This window comes from Monodon monoceros, unplaced genomic scaffold (assembly GCF_005190385.1).
Source record: "Monodon monoceros isolate NGI ecotype Baffin Bay Population unplaced genomic scaffold, NGI_Narwhal_1 Super_Scaffold_21, whole genome shotgun sequence".
Taxonomy (NCBI): Eukaryota; Metazoa; Chordata; class Mammalia; order Artiodactyla; family Monodontidae; genus Monodon; species Monodon monoceros.
Window position 1 is genome coordinate 141875526 of NW_021703778.1, and position 22524 is coordinate 141898049.

The following is a 22524-nucleotide window of genomic DNA, read 5'->3' on the forward strand; positions in this document are numbered from 1 at the left end:
AAAAAAAAAAAAAAAAAAAAAAAAAAGAAGAATAGGATTCGGAATGGAGTACCCAGTGATATTCCAGGGATTAAAGAAGTTTAGGTTTCCTTCACCAGGGAGTGAAGGAGGAGGAGGGATGGTAGGAGGGAAAGAGTTGGCAGGGAAGCTTTCTGAGAACACCCCTCCTGACCCATCAGGCCAGAAGGAGCCTCGCTAGCTTTCCAAGCAGACAGCTTTGGGGCCAGCGGGGGTTGTCCTCAGGTGGGCTTGTTAAGCCCAGGTAGCCAGAGCAGCTAAGGTCCTGCCTCAACAGCTAAACTAGGGCAGTCCCTACCCCCCATCTGGGGTGGGTCCCAAGTACCTGAGGGTCCAGGCAGCAGGGTCGGCAGGGTCTTGGAGGAGCCTGAGGAACACACTGCCCCTCAGCCATTGACCAGGGCCCAGAAGGTTTGCTAGCAGCTGCCCGTGGCCAGTGTGCTGGCTTCCGAGGTGGGCGGTGGGGGAACCCATGGCAGGAAGGAGGAAGTAGAAGGTGGCCCCTAAATCTGGGCTCCTCTGTCCCCGTCACTCCTCCAGCGTCCTGAACAGAACTCCTGCCAGCCTGATCCAGGAGATCATTCTAGTGGATGACTTCAGTTCAGATCGTAAGTGTGCACCTTCTTTTTTCGTACCCCTTCACACCCCATTTCCCCAGAATGCCAAGGGAAGCACTCTTGAGGTTGTTCTGGCCATCACAGGCTGACCTATGCTCCCCGCGGGGATCTTCAGTCTTTTCTAGGTGCCCTCCCTGGCTCTGCTCCCTGGTGCAAAAGGAGTGGTGTTGCTTTGATGGGACACCAGTGAGATGACATTAAAAAAAAAATTAAACTGCATCAGCAGCATCCTTCATTATCACAACTGCCGTGTGCAGAATATTGTCCCCACAATCTAGCGCCGAGGCTGTTGGACTGGTGACAGTGCTGGCGCTCTCTGGTGCCCCCTGGGGGGTAATGCCACAAGTACAGGCAGTCCTCAGTCTGGCTGGGGAGTGGAGGACAGGGCAATCCTTTGGCCTGTGGAGATGACCACTCTCCTCCATGCCTCACCTTCCCCTGGGCCTGGTCTGGAGAAGCTCCTGGGAAGTTCCAGTAGTGGTCGAACCACATGTGGTCTGACGTCAATATCTGAATGAGCTTGCTTCCTTCTCTCCACCCTCAGCTGAAGACTGTCTTCTCCTGACCAGGATCACCAAGGTCAAATGCCTGCGAAACGACCGGCGGGAAGGTAAGTTCTTGGACCCTAGGTGCCACCGCAGAGCTCTTCTGATCTAGACTTCTGCACCTCCCCGCTCCCTTTTGGTGCCATGTCATACCAAGCCAGCGTGGTCCTGCTGCATTCCTGGTGGCCGGAACCAAGGTCTGGGGAAAGACCCTCTTGCTATCTTGGGTCAGCCCCTATCACAGTATGACTGTAGGTAAGTAGCTCTACTTCCGGCTGCCTTTGTTGTCTCTCGTGAGAAATGGTAATAATAATAGTACCCTTTCTGTCCTGCACAGTTATTGTAAGGATTAAATGCTTTGAGAAAACCACAGGGCAGTATAAAGCAGATGTGACCTCACTTGCAATCAAGAGGTGTTTTGGAGCACCGACTACAGCATAGGGTTGTACACGGCACTCTAGGGGACACAAAAGAAGTATAAATATGGTCCCTGCCCTCGGAGAGCTTATTATGGAGCTGAGGCTGGTTATAATTATATGGGGTAGAAAGGAGATGGAGGAGAGGGGAATGATCGGAGAGGGCGCCTGGATTGGGTGAAGGGGTTGTGAGACAGATGAATAGGGCACAAGGGAGGGCGTTCCAGGCCCGGGGACTCTGCAAGCAAAGGCATCAGTCCGGCCTGGGTACAGGAAGTACTAACAGTCTCTCCCTACGTTTCCTGCATTCTCACCCTGTAGCATTCACTCTGCCCACATTCTCATGTTCAGTCCTCATAACAGCCCATCATTCTGTTTTGCAAATAAAGAAACGGGGGTTTAAGAAGGTTCAGTAATTTGCCTGGAGTGATGAATAAAGGAACCAGGATTCCACCCCGGGGCAGGGGGCCCACCCAGAGCCCAGCCTCTTAACCTCCGTCTACTTAGTCTCCCCTTCCTGGGAGAATTGGGCCTGGTCAGCACGAGGAATGAGTGGGGTGAGGATAGATGACGGGGGTCATTTAGACTTGATAAAGCAGAGAATAGGGAGCCACTGAAGGTGAGAGAGGGAGAGAGAGAGAAAAAGAGAGGGAGAGAGAGAGGAAGGAAGAAGGGAAAGAAGGAAGGAAGGAAGGAAGGAGGGAGGGAGGGAGGGAGGAAAGAAAGAAAGAAAGAAAGGAAGGAAGGAAGGAGGAAAGAAAGAAGGGAAGGAAGGAAGGAAAGAAAGAGATGTGATGGGTGTATTTAAGAAAGTCCAGTCAGGCCGAAGGGACCTTCAAACTGGAATGGAAGAGGCCGGAGAGAGATCTCTCCCAAGCCCTGGGTTGCAGGTGCCTTTAGGCCTGGAGTATGCTGTTCCCTGGGGTTTTACCCAACATAGATGTACATTTATGATTAGGTGCTTTACAGCTCCCTATGGAGTAGAAGGATGGGGCAGTAGAGTGCCGGGCAGAGGTGTGGCCAGGGAAATCTCCCCACACCAGTGGCTGCTCTGTCAGGGGCAGGACCATCTGGGTCTCCTCCCTCCTGATCAGGCAAGTCCCCAGCTCCGACCAGGGTGCTGCCAAAAGCGAGGCCATTTTTTGACAGTTGACGAGCCTTCGACGAGACTGGGGAATGAGGTGGAAGCAGAGTAGAATCTCTGCTCGTGTCGGCTTCCTGGACACCACGCGCTGTCCCCAAGAGGCAGGGATTACTCTCTCTGAATCTTCTGGATAAGAAAACTAAGGCTCAGAGAGGTTAAATAATATGCTACAGTTAGTGAAGGGGCTGGCATATTAACTCCAGCTTGTCTTAGTCTAGAAGACTCTCTGCATGTCATAGAGTATCCTCTATGCAGCTGGAGGGGACCACCCTGAGGTTCCTGAGTGGTGGTTTCTGGCTCTCCTTTGGTACCAAACCACACTATATTGCAACTTCTGTTCACTGAACTCTGACTGTTCATCAGTGTGTCCCCAGAGTCCAGTGTCTGGCATGCAGAGGGCACTCAGAGAATAACCTTGGAGTAATGATGATTGATGGATGGGTGAGAGAAAGAAAAAGAGGGAGGGAAGAAATCAAGAAATACGAAGTAAAGTTAAATCACAATAACTCAGAGGAAACCTCAGCCCTAAGGGGCGGAGAGCCCTGAGACTTTGGGGGGATGGATGAGCAAATTGGCTCAGTCCCAGCACCATCCTTTGTCCCTTCCCATTGCAGGGCTGATCCGGTCCCGAGTTCGCGGGGCAGATGCGGCCGCAGCTGCTGTCCTCACCTTTCTGGACAGCCACTGCGAAGTGAACACCGAGTGGCTGCAGCCCATGCTGCAGCGGGTGAAGGAGGTAAGTCTGTCTGTCCCTGGGGGAGCTCTGGACGTGCCCACATGTTCTTGGCATGAGGGGGGATGATGAACGGTCTCTGGAGTTGGGCAGGCAGAGTAGGAAGCCTAAATGGTCTGCTCCCTCCTGAGTAACTTCACCTCATTGAGCTTTCTCATCTGAAAACAGGGATAATTGTAATATTTGTCTGACTGGGTTGTGGTGAGAATTAAATTGGCTGAAAGCCTGGGTGAGCCACAAAGCTCCTACTACGAATGGGTGGTGTTGTTTTCCTCCTGAGGGAGTGATGAGTGAGGGTGAGGCAGGCTGGGAAGCCTGAGAAGGAGGGAGGAGAGGATGGTGTTCTCAAGCTGGGGGGGCCCTCCCATGTGCCTGCTGTTCTCTAGAATGGGGAGGATTTGGACATTTGGAACATAGGATGAGGTGATTTCAACTCAACCATAAAAGACAAATAACCCAATTTAAAAATGAAAAAAGGGCTTCCCTGGTGGCACAGTGGTTAAGAATCCACCTGCCAATGCAGAGGACACGGGTTCGAGCCCTTGTCCGGGAAGATCCCACAGGCCACGGAACAACTAAGCCCATGTGCCACAACTTCTGAGCCTGCGCTCTAGAGCTCGCGAGCCACAACGACTGAGCCTGAGTGCCACAACTACTGAAGCCCGGGCGCCTAGAGCCCATGCTCCACAACAAGAGAAGCCACCGCATTGAGAAGCCCACGCACCGCAATGGAAAATAGACAAATGGTCAACCAGCGCATGAAAAGATGCTCAACGTTAAGTCATTAGGGAAATGCAAGTCAAAACCACAATGAGGTACCACTTGATACCTACAGGATGGTTATAATCAAAAGGATGGACAGTACAAGTGCTGGTGAGGATGTAGATAAATAGGAGTCTTTATACATTGCTGGGGAGCATGTCAAATGGTGCTGTTCTCCACTTTGGAAAACAGTCTGGCACTTCCTCAAAAGTTTAAACATAGAGTTACCATATGACCCAGCAATTCCACTGCTAGGTATATACTCAAGAGAAATGAAAACACACCCACACAAAAACCTGTGTCTGAGTGTTCAGAGCAGTGTTATTCAGAATAGCTGAAACATGGAGACAGCAAAATGTCTATCAACCGTGAATGGATAAACAGAATGTGATATATCCATACACTGGAATACTGTTCAGCCATAAAAACAATGAAGTAATGATACATGTTACAATATGGATGAACTTTGAAAACCTTATGCTAAGTGAAAGAAGCCAGTAACAAAAACTGCATGTTATATGATTCCATTTATATGAAATGTCCAGAATAAATAAATCCATAGAAATCCAAAGGGGACTAGTGGTTGTCAGGGGCTGGAGGGAGCGGGGTATGGGGAGTGACTGCTAATGGTACAGGGTTTCTTATTGGGGTGCTGAAAATGTTTTGGAATTAGAGAGTGGTGACGGTGCCACAACCTTGTGAATATACTACAAACCACTGAATTGTACACTTTAAAATGGCGAATTTTATGGTATATCAATTATATCTAATAAAATTGTTATAAAAATGTGAATTAAATCTCAATACAAAAAGTCTATAAAAACGATAAGGTGAGGCCCCCATAGAACACTGTGGGAGACCGTGGATGGTCTCCCCTGATCCGCCACGTCCCACATTTTTGTCGTCCTGAGACGGAGTGTGAACTGAGGGGCAGAGCTGGATTCCAAGTTGCAGACAAGAGGATTTTGAGGGTCAGCACAGAATACAGAGAGAGGAGGAAGAAGAAGCCCTGTTCCATGTCCCTCCATGGAGGGAGAAAAGAAGAGAACAGACATCCTGCTGATGGAGGGCAATTAAGTTTTGCACGTGGTATATGATAGAATCCACCACCACCACTATCCCCCCACCCCTCACCCCCAGAAAAAAACCTTTAGTAAAGTTGGCATATTACCCACCAATGTTTTGGAGGTGGATTTGTGTCTGGGAGATGATGAAGGGAGCGTGAGTCTGACTTTGAAGTGGATGTGGCATGAGAGGAGTGCCACCCAGGTTACACAGAGCCTGCAGCGTCCCTGCCCTTAAGCTGCCGGTTGTCCAGTTGGGAAGACTCAACCTCAACATGTACAAAGATGGACGACAATTAGTAAAACAACAGTTCACACCAGCAACAGAAGATCCACATCAGGCAGCATCTGACTCACTGTCCCAGGAATTGTCTGGTCTATAACTGTGAGAGCAGTTTAAAAGAGGAAGAAGTCCTCAGCCTGCAGCAATCAGGGAGGGCTTTACTGAGGAGGTGAGATCCTGGCAGGGCTCAACATGATGTGAGAGGAAGAGGCTGGGAGAGCGTCGTGCCCATGAGACCCAAGAGGGACCTTCCGGGAGCCTAGATGTGGTGATGCAGGACAGCTCCTGGGAGCCTAACGTGTCCTGCAGGAGGTGCTGAGTGCCCAATGCCTCGAAGAGAACTTCTTCCCAGAGCAGGCAGTTGGGCCTTTATTCACAGAGTCCCTGGCCTCACGCCATCTCATGTGTCCTCTCCTAGGATCACACCCGCGTGGTGAGCCCCATCATTGATGTCATCAGTCTGGATAATTTCGCCTACCTTGCTGCATCTGCTGACCTTCGGGGAGGTGGGTCCGGCTCCCAGGGGAGGGGCTCTAGACCTGAAAGGAGGCAGGTGAGGGCAGGCAAAAGCCCTGGCTTGGTGCTCTTCTTCCCAACTGTGCCAGAGTGTCTCACGCCCCCACCCCCTTTACCTCTAGAAGACGAAAGGGGATTGTGTAGAGCCATGGGGTTGGGGACGAAGGGCCAGGGTTGGCAGTTGCAGGCTCCTGGCACAATCAGGGACAGAGCCAAGCTAGTCTCTGATCTTTCCCTCCCCCCAAACTTTGACACATGCTTCTCAAATACTGCCAGCCCCGGGGACCATTGCCACAAGTCCTGGTAGAATAACATGATATGACTGCTGTCATCTTGGGGGTGAGGAAGGGGGAGCCCTCAACTTTGCACGGCTTCCTGACCTGTACGCCTGGAAATGGTCTAGAGCTGGCCGAATATGGTAGTTATTAGCCACATTTGGCTATTGAGCTCTTGAAATGTGACCAGTCTGAACTGAGATATGCTGTAAGAAAAAATACACACCAGGTTTTGAAGACTTAGTATGAAAGAATATAAAATAGCTCATTAATAATTTTTTGTATTGATTATGAATATGATCATCAATGATAATGATTGAAATGATGGTATTTTGGATATATTGCATTAAAAATACATTATTCAAATTAATCTCATATGGTCTTCTTACTTTTTGACATGGCTACTGGAAAAATTTTAATTGCATGTGTGGCTTGCGTCTCCGGCTTGCATTGTATTTCTTTTGGGCAGCTCTGATCTAGACTTTAGAACTGTGCTGTCCAATACAGTAGATAATAGCCACTTTGGGCTATGTAAATATAAATTAATTAAAATTAAGTAAAATTCAAAACTCAGTTCCTAAGTTGCCCTAGCAGCATTTCAAGTGCTCAATAACCACATGTGACTAGTGTCTACCATGTTGGACAGTGCAGATATAGGACATTTCCGTCATTGCAGCAAGTTCTATTGGGCAGGCTGCTCCAGAGAATCTGTTGCCAGGAGCTAATGCGAGAGTGGATTTCCTATTTGGGGCTCAGGTTTCCAATAAATGGACACAGTTGTTCGTTAGATGTTGAGGCTGAGTGGGATTCTGAAGGGAGCCAGGCATTTCTCCTTAGGGAAATCACCTCAGGGCCTTTGCACTTGCTGTTCCCCCACCTGGAATTCCCTTTCCCTACATGTCTGCATGGATCAGTTCTTCATTCAGGTCTCTACTCAAATGTTACCTCCTCAGAGAGCCTTTCCTGGCTACCCTTACTAGAATAGCATGGGTACCCCTCCTTTCTTTTCTTTCTTTTTGTTTTTTAGCACTTTTCAACCCCAACTGACATATTATCCATTTACTGATTTATCTTTGTAAGTCTTTGTCTTACCCAGTAGATTGAAACTCCATGAGGACAGGGACCTGTCTCGTTCTGAATGAAGGAATGAGTACGTGAATTGCCCAGGGCCCTCTACAAGCTGGGTTCTGATCAAGGGAGACTCTCGGGGGTGGTGGAGTGAGGGGACAAGAGCCCCCGAGCCCCATCCTCACCCTAGTCTGGCCCTTAGGATTTGACTGGAGCCTGCATTTCAAGTGGGAGCAGATCCCTCTGGAGCAGAAGATTGCCCGGACAGACCCCACCAAGCCCATAAGGTCAGGACTGCTGTGGGCTCTGGAGAGACCCCTTCCTTCCCTGAGTCAGGGGCTTTGGAGGCTCCTGGGAGGGCCATTTCAGTTGCCAGGGCTCCTAGGGGCGCACGATCCAAGGGCTAACTCTGTTCTGGGCCCTGGGGAGAGAGAGGCCAGAGGCCAGCAAGCGGGCCAGATATCCGACCCCAGTGACTCTGCAAGTGGGGGATGCTAGGGCAAATGGCCTGGGCCCTGGGGCCATCTGAGGGGCTCAGATTTTCCAGCTCATGTGTTGCCTCTTTCCTCTCCTTGCTCCCAGGACGCCTGTCATAGCTGGAGGAATCTTCGTGATTGACAAGTCTTGGTTTAACCACTTGGGAAAGTATGATGCCCAGATGGACATCTGGGGGGGAGAGAATTTTGGTAAGTTGGGAAATAACCACAATAATAATAATGGGTAACCTGGGTTGAGTGTTTTCTATATGTAAGGCCCTAAGGATGTTACACATATTGACTCCTTAAATCCTCACACTGAATCTCTGAAGTAAGTACTATTATATCTCCATTCTACTGGTAAAGAGACCGAGGCACAGAGAGGTTAAGTAATTTGTCCAGAGCCACACAGCTAGTCAACAAAGAGATTAGGTGGTCAGAGAGAACCTGTGGCCACATGGCTAGACACGTGTATGGAGGAAGCACATGGCTGCTTCCCTACAAGAAAGGCTGGGGGTGGTGTGTACAGTAGGGGGTGGCGGTTAAACGTAAGCAATGGGGTCAGACGGCCTGGCTGCAAATCCTGGCCCTACCACCTATAAATTGTTTGGCCCTGGGCAAGTGAAAGCCTCCCTGAGCCTCAGTTTCCCCAAGAGGCTGTTGTAAGTACTAAGTGAGATGAGGGGGGTGAAGATGTTGGCAGCCATTATTATTATTATGAGGCCATAGGAACCCTTTAGCCCCACAAGGAAAGGGAAGAGCCAGTGAACCCCCAGGGTCGCTGGTGAGGTTCAGGTGAGATAAAGGCTGGGTACAGATGGAACATCTGATGTGGGTAATTTAAGGGGGGTTTATAAAAGGGCCTATTTACACGGCGTGGGCAAGTTACAGGGAACCACAAAGGCCAGGGTAGGGCTGGGCTGGTGACTGCTGGGAGGTGTAGCCACCCTCAGGTCTGAAAGACAGGGAGGGAGTGCTCCCCGACAGTAGCTGTGGTCTTGGGGCGCCTGCAGCCAGTCCACTGTGCCAGGTGGAAGGTGTCAGGGGATAAACACCCGCCCTCACTCTCCCCCGACCTGCTGGCTGAACTTTTTCACATAGGAAGGAAGCCCAGGGGTGCAGCCCACACAGGCAGCCTCCCAGATGAGGAGCGTGGTGGAGGAGGGTGGCGATCGATCCCAGGGATCCAGGAGTGGGCCAGGGTTTGTGGGGGCAGGTACCTTGAGGCTTGTGAAACACAAAGGCCCGTCCTTGCTCTGGCAGTGGACCCAGTCAGTCCTTTGCAGAGCCCTTTCCCACTGCTTCCTTTTTCATCCTGACCAGGTTTTTTGCAAAGTAAATAGGACTGGTGGTATCTCACCCATCTGACAGATGGGCAAACTGAGGTAGATGCCGCCTTCCAGATCTCAGCTGGGAAACTCCACGTCTGACAGGTGTAGGTAGTGCCTTTACAGGAGCCACTTAAGTGTTGTGAGGTGTGATCAGAGTCTGTGTTTCTGGGAGGCAAGGACCAGGTCTTTCTTCCCTCTCTGACTAGGGCAGTGGGACAGATGGGCAGTGGGGCTCCAACTCAGGACCAGCCGGAGTGGAAACAGGCGTGGGATTTTCTCCCCTTTGTAACTTAACGCTTGGAAACCGTTTCCAGGCAGGCATTCAGAGGAGTAAATTCTGGGAACTGGGGTGCACTGACCCTTCCGTTCTGACCTCCTTTTATGTATTTTGGGCCTAAGTGACCTCTTTTGTGTTCTCCATCTCAGCCTGAAGGGAGCTTTGGCAAATCCAGTTTCCTGTAAAGATTCAGGGGGCTGGGAAACTAATGATCTCTGCTGCTTCCAGAGGCCTTTTTCTTTTCTCCTTCCTTCCTTTTTTTTAAGGCCGGGGCCTGATGGAGAAACAAGTGAATGATCAAATAGCTAACTTCAAACTCTGCCTGAGGCCAGGGCTCAGTGATTGGGGAATTGAAAGGTGAACCACACAGTGGTTCTAGGGAGGGTTTTGTTTCTTCGAAAAAATTCAAAGAAATTCCTAGGCTAGCCGTGGTACTCAGACGTTCAGCTGCTGGGACTAGTTTTGAGCCAGGAGACTCTCGTCACTGATGGGTTTGGGCCTTTCAGAACTGTTCATTTGGGGCTTCGCTGGTGGCGCAGTGGTTGAGAGTCCGCCTGCCAATGCAGGGGACGCGGGTTCGTGCCCCGGTCCGGGAAGATCCCACATGCCGCGGAGCGGCGGGGCCCATGAGCCATGGCCGCTGAGCCTGCGCGTCCGGAGCCTGTGCTCCGCAACGGGAGAGGCCACAACAGTGAGAGGCCTGCGTGCCGCAAAAAAAAAAAAAAAGAACTGTTCATTTGTGGAAGGAAGGGAGATACCCAAACCCAGACTCGTTCCTGTTTCCCCTGAGAGAGCCAAACGCCAGAACCCAGAGGCCACCTTGAGTGAGGGTGGCAAACGTGAAAACCTTGGGATTCTCATTAGGGATCCTTTTAAAAGGTAGTCAGATCATGTTACTCAGCTGCTCAAGACCCTGCAAGGGCTCCCGCATCACTCAGAGCAAAACCCGGAAGTCCTTACACCATCTGCCCTTCCCCCACAAGCACACACCGCCAGCTCCGCCCTCAGCCCCTCCTGCCCTCCCCGCACCTCGCTCCACTCCTGCCTACTGTGCTCTTACCTCTAGCTCTGTGCTCTTGCTTGTCCCTCTGCCCGGAACGCTCATCCCTAAGAGTCACGTGCCTCTTCCTCTCCTCCTTCAGGCCTCGGCTCAAATGTCCCCCCCCCCCGCCACGCCGTTCATCGAGAACATCCCTAATCAGCCTCATTAAAACTGCAGCCTCACCCCCAACTCCACTCACCTGCTTCAGTCTCCTACCTGCTTCGCAGAGGAAGTATTCTACTCATTTTCTTGTCTACTTGTATTTTGGTTTCTTCTTTTACTGAGTTCCTGCCTCCCCCCACTAGAGTGTAAGGGATTCTACAACGGCGTCATGATCTGGATCATGATCTGGTTCAAACAGTGGGACTTGCTGGACAAAGTGTGAACTTTACACTGCAGTTCTGCACCTGAGCGTGGAGGTGACCTTGGAGAGGTCATTTAACGTCTTTGAGCTTCACAGTCCTTATCAAAAACATGGGGATCATAACACCCCATGCCACATGGTAGCTGTGAGAATTAGACATCAGCCATAAAGAGCACGGAGTGAGTGCTCAGTAAATGGACAATGGTTACCGCTTTTGTTGTTGCCATTGTTGTTTTTTTTTTGGCTGCGCCATGCAGCTTGTGGGATCTTAGTTTCCTGACCAGGGATCGAACCTGCCCGTGCCCTTGGCAGTGAAAGCGCAGCGTCCTAACCACCGGACCACCAGGGAATTCCCTGTCATTGCCATTGTTGATAAAAATGACAATAAGTAATAGTAATGTGGACAATATGGACTATGTGGGATGAAATGACCTAACTAACATAACAAAGTTAATCTGGAAGAAATGGTACCAGAATGCAGATCTCCCGTCCCCAGTTCTAAATCTCAGTTGCCGAACCAGCTGCAGGGCTCTGACCAGGAGAAGGGACAGAGGCCTGGCAGTTTGCAGGCAGACCTAGGGAAGCCCATTAACGTAGCCAACCCTGGGTGCGGGTCCAGATATGCCTAACGTCCAGTCGTGGACCACACTGGGAAGTCACCGGGTGCACATAGGCTGGCCAGGAGGTAGGCCTTAGCCCTGCCGCCTCCGCCCCCCACTCTGCTAGTCCCTGGGAGGTCCCTGAGTAGTCGCTCCAGATGAGAGCCCCCAGACCTGGCCAGGGACCACAAGTGTCCTTACAGCCACCTGGGGAGTAGGAAGAGGAACCAAGGCTGGAACTCATGAAAAAAAATGGTCTTTCCGTTTGTTTTTGGTTTTTTTTAATTAAAAACAAAAAAACAAGGGCTATGGATTTTCTGGGACAGGAGGGAGGTGTTTTAATGTCAAAGGGTGTCCAACTTCAGGGTTAAAATGAAAGAAAGTAGAAAATCAGAAGAGGTTCAGCCAACTGCCGAGGTGGGTCCTTGCCGGAAGTGAGGATTGTTGAGTGGAAAACAGAGTAGGCAGCTTGTGGCGTCCCCTTCTGGGGGGCAGGATGGCCACTGCTCGCCTCTCCCAGCGCTACTAGGGACCACAGTCATCTGTGAAGGCTCGTTCAGCGTCACACCCCCACCAAAAGGAAGTATGTCTCAGTAGGGCCACTGGTAGCTGTAAATGGAGACCCCCGGGGCCGTGAGGGAGGTCTGGGCCCGCCAGAAAGATGCCAGCGGGTATGTGTGTGTGGAGGGTGTGAGGAGGGTGTGTGTGTGTGGGATGTGTGCGTGCACACGCATGGAGGAAGCAGTCAGGAACACGTGCAAGGAGTGGGTGCACCCCGTGTAAACAGGCCCAGGAACTCTGACACCAGCATATGCCTCCAAGGAGACACCAAAGGCAAGGGAAGCCAGCTCCTTCCCACCTTCACTCCGTGGGGACTTGCCGAGTGGCTCCTTCCCGTCCTGATGGCTGCCGTCTCTGCAGAGCTCTCCTTCCGGGTGTGGATGTGCGGTGGGAGCTTGGAGATCGTGCCCTGCAGCCGGGTGGGCCACGTCTTCAGGAAACGGCACCCCTACAACTTTCCTGAGGGCAACGCCCTCACCTACATCAGGTGGGTCACAGTGCAAAGAGCACCGCGCTAAGAGCTAGGACACCTAGACCCCAGCCCTGTCAGTTACCCAAGGGACTGTGTGTAGCTACCCCACCTTTCTGGGCCTCGGTTTCCCCATTTGCCCCCCATTCTGGGATCCCAGTACTTTCAGGCTGGAAGGATGAAGCTGGGAGTGTCTCCACCAGGCCTCGCTTGTTTTGACTGTCCTTGTCCATGAGGGTCTTGGAAAACCAGCCAAATGACCAACTGGAAGCTGCCCTCCACTCACTGGGTCCCAAGTACTGGTCATAGACGCCATGTCCTGACCCTGACTTGGTCAGCGTCTGCCCATTCGTGTCCCCAGCCACAGCGTGCACTTCATCTTGAGGGGCAGTGGGCAGGGTCCTAGAAGACCACCCCCATCACCCGCCCCCCTGATGCTGGTGGCAAGGGGAGAGTGGGAGGAGCGTCATGAACACTCCTTCCCAAGGATGAGTCTTCATCTTCCAAGGCTCCCTTCTTGCCAGCGGTGGCTCCCCAGGTCTAGCTCATCAAATGGCCTGTCTTTTTGTTTTGCTTCCCCTTATCCCATTTTAGTTGTTTTTATACTTGTAAAAGTGATACATGTTTATTGTAAAAATTCAAACTATATCATATATATTATATATATATGTATATATAGTATATTATACATTATAATTTTTACTCTTCATATCACATAGAGAGAAAAAAGTGAAAGTCCCTTTCACCCAGTCTTACTCCTATCCACTTGTCTCTCCAAAAGTAACTACTGCTAATAGATTTCTAGCCTATCATTTCAGGTCTTTTAACTTATTTTCATATATATCTATATATATAGTTTCTGTATAGAGATGCATGTGTTTGTGGGGTGTTTTTTTTACATTTTTTTAACTTTTTATTTTATATTGGAGTATAGTTGATTAACAGTGTTGTGTTAGTTTCAGGTGTACAGCAAAGTGATTCAGTTATACATATACATGTGTCTATTCTTTTTGTGTTTTTTATATAAATGGGGTCGCACTGCATGATTTTTCTGCAGCATGCTTTTCTGCCACTCCACACTAAATTGAAGACGCCCTTCAGCGTCAGTATGTACTAACCTTGGTGTTCTTTTTTGAGGCTGCCTAGTACTCCATCATGTGGATGTAGTTCATTATTCTCCTATTGATGGGCATTTAGGTTGTCACGAATGTTTTATGACACAAGTATTCTTGTACATGTCCCTTTGCCCACATGCTGGTATTTTGGTAGAATAGGTTCCTCAAAGTGGAGTGTCAAAGAGTATCCATACCCACAGAGTTGATGGATGCTGACAAATTGTCCTCCAAAAAGACTGTTCTCATTGATACCACCCCAATCAGCATTCTTTCGCGTGCACTCCTGTCTCCGCACCCTGTACTTCACAGAGCTGATCTTGAGCCCAACCCTAACTCTGTCACTGCCCTGGTGACCTTATTTTGCTCCTTCCTACCCTTTTAGGAATACCAAGCGCACTGCAGAGGTGTGGATGGATGAATACAAGCAGTATTACTACGAGGCCCGGCCCTCGGCCATAGGGAAGGCCTTCGGCAGGTGGGCCCCTCTCCCAGCCCCCCTTGGCCTTCCTCCACAACCTTAGCAAAATACAAAATTGTGTGTACACCAGGGAAGCGCTCAGGGTCTCCTTAGCACCTGAGCTGCCCCAGGCCGCTGGGCTCTTCCGGGCCTGTAGGGTATATGATGCAGAGACAAGGTTCTGGTCCTTGAGGAGGATGCAGCCTCATAGGGAGAAATAACCAGGGAGGGCTCGCTTATGAGAGCACTGCCGGTCCACAAGCTGCCTGCAGGACAGACATCTGTGGAAGTGCTTAAGGATGGCTCTCTGTAAGAAAACACTCGGGGGTTTGACTCCACCCCTTGCTGTTCAAAATCTGACAGTGATCTGTTAGCTTATTTTTCTGCCCTGGACTGTTAGGACTACAGTCTAGTTAAGCATTTTCAAAATGTGGATTAATTGTGAAATCAATTTAGAGAGTCGTGACCAGTTTTTTTTTTAAATGATAGAGAACTAGAGTATTACAGATTAGTACGGAACAGAACAGAAAATAACAGTTGATTGCAGTTATGGATGGATATTGTTTTGTGAAAATTCTTATTTTGGTTGTATGTTTGTAGCCATATATGCCCATGGGTATACTTGGTCACAGTGCATTTATTTCTTACTTAATGCTGTGGTCGGATATGTCTGAAAACATTATTAGCGATCATCAATGAATCTCCCTCTATTTGTTTGTATCTATCCCTTGTTAAAAAAAAAAGACGTTATGTCACTATTTCTTTTAGTGGGGAAGTAACATGTGCTGAGGACCTACCCTGTGCTAGGCACTTATGTCCCCTTTATTCATTTGGTTCTCACAAAAACCTTTGGAGGTAGATGGTTGTGTCCCCACTTTCCTGAGAACAAACAGGCTCAGAGAGGCGGTGAGGGTCATCTGTCAGTGGCCATTATGGTCAGTGGAGCTGAGGAAGGTGTCCATGGACACATCAGATGGTTTTTACCTGCCAACTTTATGGAAAGATGTTTAGAGCGTGGTTTTCTTGTTGGTAGACACTTTCTGCTCAGCTGGAATGCAGGAAAGGAAAACTTCTAGTTCATTAAGGCTCTGCTCTCTCTGTGAAAATAAGGACCAGATAGTGGTATCCTCACTTGAGGTCTCAAGGAGTAAGAAGCCGAGATTAAAGCCTGGCCCCCGTGGGCTGGGCAGATCCTGAAAAGTGAGCAGGAATTTGAGGAGAGAAATAAGGCGTGGCCAGGAACCCTGGGAGGAGCTTGCAGGTCAGAGAATGACTTAAGGCAGGGACCAAGGCTGGAAGGCAGCCTTGGACAGCTCCTGGCCCTAGCTCCCTGGGGTAGGTGGAAAGAGGGGGCCAGCCTCCCGGGCCTTCTCACGCCCGCTGAGCATTGCCTTCTCCTCCAGCGTGGCCACGCGGATCGAGCAGAGGAAGAAGATGAACTGCAAGTCCTTCCGCTGGTACCTGGATAACGTCTACCCAGAGCTCACGTGAGTGCAGCCCTCAGCTCGTGCATCTGGCCTGGGTGGGGGCTGGCAGCTTGGGGACCCTTCACCCTGATCTCTCCCCAGCCCAGGCAATCTGGCTCTTTCTAGCTGTCAGTGTTTGTTGTCATGTTAAGGGTCTGGAGGAACCGGGAGGAGGTTACCAGGAGTTAAGAGTGAGGTGTGGTAGGAACCAAAGTTTAACAGACCGGGCCTTAGAGCTAGAAATGGGCATTGTCCCCTTAGGTCGTCCTAACAACAGTGCATTATGTAGCAAAGGCTGCAGAAACACTCATTTCCTTTGACTCTCCTCTCTTCCTTCTGGGAGTTTATCCTAAGGATATAAAGCAACCAAAGCAAAAAAACCTGTTGACAAATAAATGTCCACTGTAGGCTTCTCTGCTGTGAAAAAATTGAGAAAAAAACTAATGATAGGGGCTGGGTTTAGTGAATCATGATGCGTTGATCTAAACAAAATGTGTCGATTAATGTTATAATCATAAACCGTGAAAAAACATGGGGAAATGTTTGCTCCAGCAAATAAGGAAGCAGCATGCAAATGGTGTATGTGTGTGGGTGACAGGACGGTGGGCAGTAGCTGTAATGACAGGGGTAGGGAGGGCAGAGCTGATTCTTTTTTTCCTCATTTCAAAATCCTTCTCAGCATCCTGGCTACATCATTCCTCACCTCCTCCAGGTCTTGACTCAGCTGTCCCCACTGCGTGAGGCTCCCCCAAACTCTGCATTGGCCGACTGCACCTTCCCCAGCATTCCCTGCTTATTTTCCTCTGTCACCCTTATTGTCATTCAGCATATATGTGGCCAATTAATTTTACTGTCATCTCCCAACACTTGACAGGAAGCTTCGTGAGGGTAGAGGTGTTTATCTGTTTTGTTCACTGCCTTATCTCCAGCCCCTAGAACAGTGCCTGTCACAAAATGGGCACTCGATAAATATTTTTAACTGAATAAATTGCATAGTCAATAAGCATCAGTAATAACTTTGAAATTAGCATTGTCTCTTCTGGAAATGTCACCTCGGGGAACGGGTTATTCCACTGCTGTCTCCCAAGGATGCTATCATGGCTTTCCAGAACACTCCACCTCTCAGAGCCTGCAGATCCTCCAAGGAGGCAAACTTTGTCCTTCAAGGGCAGATTTGATTTTTGGAAAACAGCCGTAGTTAAGTTGTAGCCAAGTCCAGTGAGTAAGCTGGTTGATTAACCCAGATAATACAATCCTGGGTCCCAAATACAGGGTGACAAGACTGAAACAAGTAACAAGGATAAACTGACTCTGCAAGCAATGCTCAAGGAATTCCAGAAGGGTCTGAGCAGCGGCCGCATCCTTGGAAAAAGTTGGCAGCCGGATAACCCCAGCTCCCCAGATGATGGCTGTGCGTGGAAGAACATTACTTTACAAACTTGTAATAAATGAACAGCTTCCTCAAGTGGCCACTTTTAAGGGGACAGTTTCATTCAGACATGTCATTTCTGAGGGAAAAAAGCATAGTCTTTCTTTATGTTCTGTCAGAGTTCATGCTATCTGGTTGGAGTCATGGACTCCAGGCCTCAGACAGGAGCTGGGGAGCTGGGGGAAGAGTTGGGAGGATCGGGGATGTGTCTCTCCTCCCCACACCCCAGTCCCCATGCAATCCCTTGAGGACCAAGAGGAAGAAGTAGTTTATAACTACCATAAGTCTGGATCTATCACAAAGACAGGAGAGTGGATGAAACCAGCCGTGTGATATGAGGAGCATGAGTCATCTTCCGTTTGTTTTGTCACTGTGTGGACGTTTAAAAATGACTTATTGTTGTTAAGGTAGAAATTGCAGCTCATTCCCATCCAGTTTACTCATCCTCTGTCTGTTCCTTCATGTTCTGCCTCATTTCTCAGGGCGAGGGGCCCGGAGTGGATCAGGTTGTTAATTAGAAAGGAGATCTATAGGCCCAAATGATACCATGTTCCTCCAAACAGGATCCTAATAGTTGGGCCACACTTGCAGATGGTCAGTGGAGAAACTTAGGAGGCTAAACGGAGAGGCCTTTGCTTTTCTAGGCCTGCCTGCAGTACTGCTTTTCCAGATCAGAGTTCTGTGGCTAGCCTCAGCAATTGCTAATGTATTACTTTTATTAGGATGTTCAGGAACAGTTGTGCAGGCTGTGCATTGCACAAGCACACCATATTTGAAGGGTGCTGGTCACACAGTATTGTACATTTATTACTACAATTCCTGGCAAATGACAGTAAAAGTCTTCTAACAAAAGACTTTTTTGTCTTTTTTTTCATAATGTAGGAAAATCATCTATATTATGATGATTTTCTAACAGATGGAAGTAAAGTGTCTCAAGAAAGGGATGCCTATTGCTGTTTCTACAAAGGCATCATAAGGGCTAATGGCAGCCCAGCTTCGAGGTGGTCCACAGAGAGGAAAGCAGATGCAGACTTAAGAGGGCTACCAACAAATAGGACAGCTTAGCCTGGCTCTGCCAGAGAGCAGAGGAAGGGTGGTGATGGCCATCCCAGCTGCTGCAGGGCTGCTACCACTCAGACACCTCAGGAGCTGCATCTGGTCTTGAGATTGCTGCCCAAGCCCCGGGTTTCCTGCATAAGCATCAGTGGGCAGGCCTTTGTTGTCAGTGACATTGCCACACTTGGACAGTACACACCTCACCTCTGAAAGCTGATCACCTTGCACATCTTCCTAAGCAACAGCGGGTAGGGAGGGGAAGAGAAGAGAAGGGTCTGAAACAACCTTGGCTTCTCAAAGAGGCTCCCGCAGGACCTTGTCTCTGTATAGAGGGGAAGTATAACACGTTGCCCCTGGATGAAGCAGAGGGGGTGGAGCTTTTGCCTCCCAACAGCCTTGCACCTAGCAGGTTGCAAACTTACATCCTACAGTGATAAGACAGACAATGTCAATAAGTCAAGTGGGTGGGGATGACTGTAGGGAGTGGAGGGGACTGTGGCAAACTGAAATGCACAAGCTCCACCCATGAGGGGGCAGCTGCTGCTCATGACAGTGTGTTAGTGCCATGCTGGAATGCAAGTTCGGTGTGGCAGCCTGACCTTGCTATGTTTTCCAAAGAAGGTGGATTTTTGGTGTGATGCATTGGGAGATTGGGATTGACATATATACACTAATATGTATAAAATGGGTAACTAACTAATAAGAACCTGCTGTATAAAAAAATAAACAAAATTCAAAAAAAAATTCTAAAGTTCAAAAAAAAAAAAAAGAAGCTGGATTTTTCTGTGTAAACTTGAAATCTTAAAATACGGCCAAATAATTAAAAGCACCAGTAATCACCCTGTGCAGGTCACAAAAAACCTGTCCAGGGCCAGATTCAGCTTAGGGGCCAGCAGTTTGCAGCCTCTGTTCTAAAACTGCACGACCTCTTACAAGGGGGTGTGGGGTTCTGAAGGGGCACTGCTACCAGTAGTGTGGAGGGAAAGTGAAGGGCTCTCCTTGAGGCTCTGTGAGAGCGGGTAGGTTCTGGGAATCCGGGGGCTTCCAACCAGCCCTGAGGAAGGAAGACCTGGTTTGCTCGAGGTCCTGCAGGATGTCCATATGAGACAAGAGAGTGCCGGAAATGTTCTCATCCATGCGCCCCGCCCAGGTTCTCTTCCTGGCAGAGGTAACAGAGGCAGATAGGATTAGCATGTGGTCAGACTCTAAGCCCTCCTGGTTCCCCATCACTTCCTGTGGGTCCGTAAGCCAAGTGCGTGTATAACCTTCTAAACCCAGGAATACCAGCCCACATCAGCTGGGGCCAGCATCCCCCTTAGGTTTATTACCCATAGGGTAAGACAGTGTGTTTTATATCTGTGTGTGTGTGTGTTTAAGCATATTTTTCCTGTGCATACACAATGTTTTAATAATACACTATTTTGAAACATGCCTCTTTTACTTAACTGTATGTTTTGAACACTTTCCCACATTACCAGAGTCATTTTTAATGGCTAAAGGTTTTTTCCATCCTACAGATGAATCAGAATTTACTTAGCCCATCCCCTATTGTTGGATATCTAGGAATTTCCAATGTTTTCAGTATAAGCAGTCACTCTGAATGAATATCTTTTAAACTAAATCTCTGCACACATATTTAATTATTGCCCTAGGATACTAAGTTACTGGAAGTGGGACAAAGGTGTGCACATTTTTAAGGCTTTTGATAAGTAATACCATACTGCCCTCCAGAAAAGGTGGTCAGTTTATGTTCTCACCCAATCCCACAGCTATTGCCAATACTAGGTAGTGATATTTAAAAATATATATATGTGTATATATATATATGTATATGTGTATATATACATAGATATACACACATACACTTAAATATATAAATGTTTTATGTATGTAAATAAATGTTTTATGTATGTAAATAAATTATGTACACACACACACACACATATATATATATACACATATGGTAAACAAACCTCTCTAATATGTACCTCTCTAATATGTATTTCTTTAATCGTTGGTGAGATTGAACACATTTTCATATTTGTGTATTTTACATTTGCCTCTTCAAAGTGACCCCTTCCCTGTCATTTCAAGATTGTTTATTGAGCCCACATTTGGGCCTCAGCCTCTCCCCAGCCTGTCCTCTTTCTGGGCTGGGGAGCCCTGGTTTCTGGTTTGAACCCTCTCAGGCCTGGCCTCCAGGGCAGGCCCTGGGGCTCCCGGAGCTGCCCAGAACCCAGTAGGGCGAGGCCCAGTCTTCCCAGAGGCACCCCTGCTTACCTCCCTCTGCTGCCAGGCCTGCTCCCCGGCTCCCCTCCCCACGGACACCTGGGTGCCCCGAGAGCTGGCAGGGTGCTACCCTCTGGGTAAGTGTGGGTAAGCCCGGGGAGGGCAGAGGACAAGCCTGACCGCTGCCTTTTCTCTCAGTGTCCCCGTGAAGGAAGTGCTCCCCGGCATCATTAAGCAGGGGGCTAATTGCTTAGAATCCCAGGGCCAGGACACGGCTGGTAACTTCCTGCTCAGCATGGGGACCTGCAGAGGGTCTGCCAAGAGCCCGCCGGCGGCTCAGGTAGGTGGCTTAGGGTCCCCAGGTCAGGTCCGGGCATGAGTGGGGGCCTCCCTCTGCCCGTTCTCATCTTCCCTCTGCCTACACCTTCCACAAACCCACTTTCCCAAGGACCCTGCAAGCTGTCCCCTCCCACTCTGCTCCTTGGGTCTGCTCCCACCATACTCGGTCGCCTTTGTAGCCTGTCACACAGTCGCCCTACGGGCACCACCTGCTTTCTCCTTGCAGAGGGAGAAATGCTGCCCAAACAGAGTCCAGTTCTCTCCTGGGATGCAGCTGTGGTCCGCCTGTATATACAGGGCATCCAGGACTCCTGTGTACACATGTGCACAACATGAGTGTTGATGTGCCATGTTGAACTAGAGCAGGTCATGGAGACCCCGGCGTGGACTGGTTCCCTGGCTGCCCTGCTCCCATGTCCTGTCTTTCTCCCCATCCCCTGAGCATCCCTTCATATGTCCTCTGGCCAGTTCCAGCAAGCTCCCCCACCCCAATATTTTATTATGAAAAATTTCAAACAGAGAAAAGTTGAAAGAACTGTACAGTGATTACCCATACACCCATCCCTAGTATTTGTAGAAAATTTTACCAAAATACACAGTGTATTTGCTCTATCTACCCATCTATCCATCCATCCATTGCTGTACTTGTGGACTTGGCCTTTCTGCTCCCTGTCTTGCAGGCGTGGCTGTTCAGTGACCACCTCATCCAGCAGCAGGGGAAGTGCCTGGCTGCCACTTCCACCTCCATCTCCCCCGGGTCCCTGGTCGTACTGCAGGCGTGCAACCCAAGAGAAGGCAGGCAGGTAAGCCTTCTCGCGCATGGGCACGGGATGGCGGCAGCCCCGGGGAACACAGTGGGGGTTTGACATACAGACTCAAATAAGCCCTCCAGAGTGAGGATTTGGGGGACCTAAGCCAGTATTCAGGTCAAGTCTATTGTTTTCCTCATGAGGAAGTACGGTAAATAGTTGTTAAATGTCCATCCTGCATCCTGTGGCTCCTTGTGGGCAGGGACTATTTATCTTGTCAACACTGTATCCCTAACACCTGACAACCAGCACAGCCAAAATAAATGTGAGCTTTTACTGGGAACCTGTGCTAGGAGTTTTACATAGGTCATCTCATCTAATTCTCCCAGCAACCCAGCAACGTGGGCCCTAGTACTAACCCCATTTTAGAGGTGAGAAAACTGAGGTTCACTGAATATAAGAAACATATCAGATCACATAGTTGGGAAGGGGTGGAACTGAGGTTCAAACCCAGGTCAGCATGACTCCTAAGCCCACAGTCTTGCCCCAGCACATAGTAGGTGCTCAGTAAGTATTTCTTGACTGCTGGCTGATTGGGGAAACAGATCCAGCCACAGTGTTTTCCAAGCTGGCACGCTGGCCTCACATGAGCACTGCCTTTTCCATTTGCCAAACATTCTCACGTGCCCTATTTTCATTAATCCTGGGAGACACAGGTCAGACCTGCCTGTTGAGGAAGAATCGGATGCTCAGGGCACACAGCAGCCAGTGACAGTCAGCCCCACTCCATTCCTGGCTGGGAGGGCTGCCCCTCTGCCCGGGAATGGACACAGAGGCCAGAGCTCTGGTCCAGTCCTTCCTCTGCCCACACCTTCTTGTAGCTCCCCCTGTGCCTGACCCTGGCCAGCCTGCAGGGCAGTGCGAGGGGCAGAAGAGTGCCTGGCGTTTTGATTCAGCCACGGGCTTTCCTCCCACCCCTGTGCTGTTGCCTGGGTCGGCTCTTTCTTTAGGGATGACCGGCAGTTTGCTATTTTATTCTGGAAAAGCAGCCGGATCCTTCCTCTCCCTTCAGCCTCCGTGTGTGTGTGTGTGTGTGTGTGTGTGTGTGTGTGTGTGTGTGTGTG

The 22524-nt window shown here is 49.5% G+C and overlaps 1 protein-coding gene across 4 annotated transcripts in view; it reads left to right on the forward strand.

The window, feature by feature from the left end:
• The window catches only part of GALNT16 (polypeptide N-acetylgalactosaminyltransferase 16), a 100202-nt gene that overhangs the window by 73098 nt on the left and 4580 nt on the right, over positions 1 to 22524 (forward strand). For 3 of the 4 annotated variants that reach the window (XM_029239626.1, XM_029239627.1, XM_029239630.1), the window contains 11 exons: positions 559 to 626; positions 1180 to 1245; positions 3355 to 3476; positions 6001 to 6088; positions 7644 to 7728; positions 8024 to 8127; positions 12452 to 12578; positions 14058 to 14150; positions 15536 to 15619; positions 20511 to 20652; positions 21332 to 21454. In XM_029239626.1, coding sequence (XP_029095459.1) covers positions 559 to 626; positions 1180 to 1245; positions 3355 to 3476; positions 6001 to 6088; positions 7644 to 7728; positions 8024 to 8127; positions 12452 to 12578; positions 14058 to 14150; positions 15536 to 15619; positions 20511 to 20652; positions 21332 to 21454 — 1102 coding nt within the window. The remainder of the gene's footprint in view (positions 1 to 558; positions 627 to 1179; positions 1246 to 3354; positions 3477 to 6000; positions 6089 to 7643; positions 7729 to 8023; positions 8128 to 12451; positions 12579 to 14057; positions 14151 to 15535; positions 15620 to 20510; positions 20653 to 21331; positions 21455 to 22524) is intronic. The other variant, XM_029239629.1, reaches the window with a different exon arrangement.